This window comes from Scomber japonicus, unplaced genomic scaffold (assembly GCF_027409825.1).
Source record: "Scomber japonicus isolate fScoJap1 unplaced genomic scaffold, fScoJap1.pri scaffold_654, whole genome shotgun sequence".
Lineage (NCBI taxonomy): Eukaryota > Metazoa > Chordata > Actinopteri > Scombriformes > Scombridae > Scomber > Scomber japonicus.
The window spans coordinates 5,001-10,000 of NW_026518704.1; the positions used below are offsets into that span (position 1 = coordinate 5,001).

At 47.8% G+C, this 5,000-nt stretch overlaps 1 protein-coding gene across 1 annotated transcript in view; it reads right to left on the minus strand.

The window, feature by feature from the left end:
- Window positions 1–777: 777 nt before the first annotated feature.
- LOC128354823 (inaD-like protein) overlaps window positions 778–5,000 on the minus strand; it is a gene marked incomplete at its 3' end in the record, with an annotated part of 11,572 nt that continues 7,349 nt past the window's right edge. The window contains exons 5-8 of the mRNA XM_053314973.1: window positions 2,754–2,888; window positions 1,759–2,001; window positions 1,536–1,607; window positions 778–963 (exon numbers count right to left, since the gene is read on the minus strand). Of these exons, the coding sequence (XP_053170948.1) occupies window positions 778–963; window positions 1,536–1,607; window positions 1,759–2,001; window positions 2,754–2,888 (636 nt within the window). The remainder of the gene's footprint in view (window positions 964–1,535; window positions 1,608–1,758; window positions 2,002–2,753; window positions 2,889–5,000) is intronic.

A 5,000-nucleotide genomic window follows, 5' to 3' on the forward strand; every position in this document is an offset into this window, starting at 1 on the left:
TCTCACCACACAGGAACACGATGGAAGGGAGGAAGGAAGGAAGAAAGGAAAGAAGGAAGGAAGGAAGGAAGGAGCACAGCGTCTCTGTCCTCTCACCATCACCACACAGGAACACGAAGGAAGGAAGGAAGGAAGGAAGGAAGAAAAGGGGATGAATGAATGAAGTAAGTAAGTAAGTAAGTAAGTGAGTACGTAAGGAAGGAAGGAAGGTGGGAAGAAAAGGGGATGAATGAAGGACGGAGGGAGGGAGGAAGGAAGGAAGGAGCACAGCGGCTCTGTCCTCTCACCATCGCCACACAGGAACACGAAGGAAGGAAGGAAGGAAGGAAGGAAGGAAGAAAAGGGGATGAATGAATGAAGTAAGTAAGTAAGTAAGTAAGTGAGTACGTAAGGAAGGAAGGAAGGTGGGAAGAAAAGGGGATGAATGAAGGACGGAGGGAGGGAGGAAGGAAGGAAGCTGCACAGCGGCTGTGTCCTCTCACCATGGCCACACAGGAACATGATGTATTCTGAGCTGATAAACTGATGCGTGTCATGTTTGCTCAGCAGCAGACGAGCAGGTGAGTCAGTCTCTGCCTGCTGTCCGGTCTCACACTCACACACGCTTTGTTGGTTCTATCCCCGTCAGCAGGGTCGGGGTTAGAGCACAGAGCCCACCCGTCGACCCGCTGACCCGCTGAGCCACGTGGAGCCGCAGCACCTCCTCCTCCACCAACCAACCGCGGGGAGATAATTAGCTCAGCGTGAGTGTGAGGAGCGCTGTGAAGCTAACCCTACCTGGTAGTCGAGGATGCTGAAGCCCAGGCCTTTGTCTCTCTCCTTCTGCAGCTCCAACACCTGAACATCCGGAGACCACAACGCCAGCTCCCCTTCATCTTCCTCTTCCTCCTCATCTTCCTCCTCCTCCTGGTTGAGTTGGATGTGCTCCTCCTTCAGCACCTCCTCTACAGGGGACAGCTCCTCCTGATCCACACAGGTGACAACAGACAGTCAGTTTAGTGTTTATGAGATCTGATGATTTCTAGCCTCACTGTTCATGAGCTGTGGTCCAGATTATAAAAAACATATATGAAAAAAGAAGAAGGAAGGAAGGGAGGATGGAAGGAAGGGAGGAAGGGAGGATGAAGAAAGGAAGGAAGGGAGGAAGGTAGGAGGGAGGGAGGGAGGAAAGAAGGAAGGAGGGAGGGAGAAAGAAAAAGACGAAGGCAGGAAGGAAGGAAAGAAGGACAGAGGAAAGAAGGAAGGAAGGAAGGAAGGGGGATGGAGGAAGGAAAGAAGGAAGGGAGGAAAGAAAGAGAGAAGGAGAGAGGGAGGAAGGACAGATGGAAGGAAGGGAGGAAGGGAGGGAGGAAGGATGGAAGGGAGGGAGGAAAGGAAGGAAAGAAGGAAGGAGAGAGGGAGGAAGGACAAATGGACGGAAGGAAGGAAAGGAGATGGAGGAAGGGAGAAAGGGGGATGGAGGAAGGGAGGAAGGAAGGAAGGGAGGAAGGGAGGAAGGAAGGAAGGAAGGAAGGAAGGAAGGAAGGAAGATTTACCTGTCTGACCGGCTGCTGCTGTTGCTCAGTGCTGGAAGAACCGCAGAGCAGAGAAGACAGTTTCAACTCGATCTGAACAAGGAAACACACGAGAGGTAAGTATAGGAGTGTGTGTGTGTGTGTGTGTGTGTGTGTGTGTGTGTGTGTGTGTGTGTGTTTAGGGCATATCATAATAAGATAAGTCCTTATTATATCTACTTATTAGTCATATTACTTCAGATACCTCTTCTGTGCTGGTTTCTGCTTGTCTTGCTGGTCCCGGTCCTAGCACCAGTACGGGTCCTGGTCCCAGTCCTGGTCCTGGTTCTGGTCCTAACTCGCGGTCGGATTCGGGTTCAGACTCCAGTTCTGGTTCCAGGTCCGAGGTCGGGAGTCGGCAGCAGACCAGAGTGAAAGGAGGAGGCACTTCCTTCAGGAAGGACACGACTTCCCGCCGAGACTTCCCGTACAGCTGAACATCATTTACCTAAAACACAGATTAAATTATTAAAGGAACGACAGAAAGGAGGAAAGAAGGGAGGAAAGGAAGAAGGAAGGAAAGGAAGAAGGAAAGGAGGAAGGAATATCACCTACAAACAATTTATACAGATTAAATTATTATTATTAATCAATTTATTCACTTTAATAACTAATAACAGATTTTACACTTCAGAAAATGTTCCCCAACAATCTAAAAGGGAGGAAGGGAGGAAGAAGGAAGGAAGGAAGGGAGAAGGGAGGAAGGAAAGGAAGGGAAGGAGGAATGAAGGGAGGGGGGAAGGGAGGAAGAAGGGAGGAAGAAGGAAGAAAAGGAGGAAGGAGAAAGGAGAAAGGAAAGAGGAAGGAAAGGAAGGGAGGAAGGACGGAGGAAAGAAGGAAGAAAGGCAGGAAGGAAGGAGGAAAGAAGGAAAGGAAGGAAGAAAGGAAGGAAGGAAGGAGGAGGAGAAGGAAAGAAAGAGAAGGAGGGAGGAAGAAAGGAAGGAAGAAAGGAAGGAAGGAAGGAAGGAAGGAAGGAAGGAGGAGGAGAAGGAAAGAAAGAGAGGGAGGGAGGAAGAAGGAAGGAAGGAAGGAACGAGAGAAGGAGGGAGAACAGAAGGAAGGAAGGAAAGAAGGAAGGAAGGGAGGAAGGAAGGAAGGAAGGAAGGAACAGTCAAAACATCCAGCAGAGTGTGTGTGTGTGTATGTGTGTGTGTGTGTGTGTGTGTGTGTGTGTGTGTGTGTGTGTGTGTGTGTACTGACCTCCAGCAGCTCGTCCTCTGGTCTCAAGGCTCCGTGTTTGTCGACCGGTCCTCCAGGAACCACCGAGGAAATGTAGTGATGACCGTCGAAGGAGTCCAGCTCCACGCCGAGACGCACGGTGTGGACAGGAAGTAGCTGTAAGCAAAGACACGAGACATCAGAGAGGACAGGAAGTAGCTGGAAACAAAGACACGAGACATCAGAGAGGACAGGAAGTAGCTGGAAACAAAGACATGAGACATCAGAGAGGACAGGAAGTAGCTGGAAACAAAGACACGAGACATCAGAGAGGACAGGAAGTAGCTGGAAACAAAGACATGAGACATCAGAGAGGACAGGAAGTAGCTGGAAACAAAGACACGAGACATCAGAGAGGACAGGAAGTAGCTGGAAACAAAGACATGAGACATCAGAGAGGACAGGAAGTAGCTGGAAAAAACGTCACAAAGACACGAGACATCAGAGAGGACAGGAAGTAGCTGGAAACAAAGACACGAGACATCAGAGAGGACAGGAAGTAGCTAGAAACAAAGACATGAGACATCAGAGAGGACAGGAAGTAGCTGGAAACAAAGACACGAGACATCAGAGAGGACAGGAAGTAGCTGGAAACAAAGACATGAGACATCAGAGAGGACAGGAAGTAGCTGGAAACAAAGACATGAGACATCAGAGAGGACAGGAAGTAGCTGTAAACAAAGACACGAGACATCAGAGAGGACAGGAAGTAGCTGGAAACAAAGACACGAGACATCAGAGAGGACAGGAAGTAGCTGGAAACAAAGACACGAGACATCAGAGAGGACAGGAAGTAGCTGGAAACAAAGACATGAGACATCAGAGAGGACAGGAAGTAGCTGGAAACAAAGACACGAGACATCAGAGAGGAAGATAAAGATGATTTAACTTCCTGTTGTTCTACCGGGTCAAAGTGACCCCGTCTGTTTTCACTGTTCCTTCTTTCCTTCCTCCCTCCCTCCCTCCTTCCTTCCTCCATTCCTCCTCTCCCTCCTTTCCTTCATTCGTCATTTCCTTCCCTCTTCCTCCCTTCCTTCTTCATTCCTTCCTCCCTACCTTCCTCCTTTCCTCCCTCCTTTCCTTCCTTCTCCCTTCCCTGCATCCTTTTCTTCCTTCCTTTCGCCTTTCCTTCCTTCTTACTCCCTTCCTCCCTCCCTCCCTCCCTCCTACTTTCCTTCTTTCCTCCGTCGGTCCTTCCTTCCTTCCTTTCCCCCTCCTACCTTCCTTCCTTCTTTCCTCTCTCCCTCCTTCCTTCCTTCTTTCCTCCCTCCCTCCTACCTTCCTTCCTTCTTTCCTCCCTCCCTCCCTCCTACCTTCCTTCTTTCCTCCATCCTTCCTTACTCTCTCCCTTCCTCTCTCCCTCCTACCTTCCTTCCCTCCCTTCCTTCCTTCCTTTCCTCGAGGACAGAGAACAGGAGGGTTAACAGTTTAACATGCCCTCCTACCTTCCTCTCTCCCTCCTACCTTCCTTCCCTCCTACCTTCCTTTCCTTGAGGACAACAGGAGGGTTAACAGTTTTAACATGCCCTCCTCATTCCTGAATAAACACCATGAGGTCAGACCTGAAACATTTCGGTAACATTTTGAACAAACAGGAAGTGAACTGAATGCTGAACAGATGAATGTGAAACAGGAACAAGGTAAAACATGCAGAGAGATTCAATGTGTCTCCTTGTAATACATTTATTATATCTGACCTTTGTTTCTGATACACAAAGAAAAGAAAAGAACTTTAATAAACTGTGAAATAAACAAGTTGAAGCTATTAAGGGGCTTCTTCACATATCAAATCAACTGTAAATCGTATCTCTGTATTTGTCTTATAGAGTATATAACATATCTTGCTGCTGCATTTGACATTATTGACCACTGGAGCATTTAACTTAACATTAGAGGAACTGCATTAAGCTGGTTTAGTTTAAGTCCTGTTTATTTCAGTTTGTACATGTTAAAGACCGTGTAAAGTGAATTCAGACATTTTCTTCTAAACACATTAAATATGTCATAAATGTATTTGTATAAAAGGTGTAAAAAGCATTTCAACCATTTAGATTTGAATTGTGGAGCTAGGATTAGCATAAACCCTCCCCTGCTGCTGTAGAGGTAGAAATACATTCAGCACACACTACTACTACTACAGTCTACAGTTAGCCAGTTAGCTGAATTAGCCACCGAGCTAGTAGCTGAGTTAGCAGCCGAGTTAGTCGCCGAGTTAGCAGCTGAGTTAGC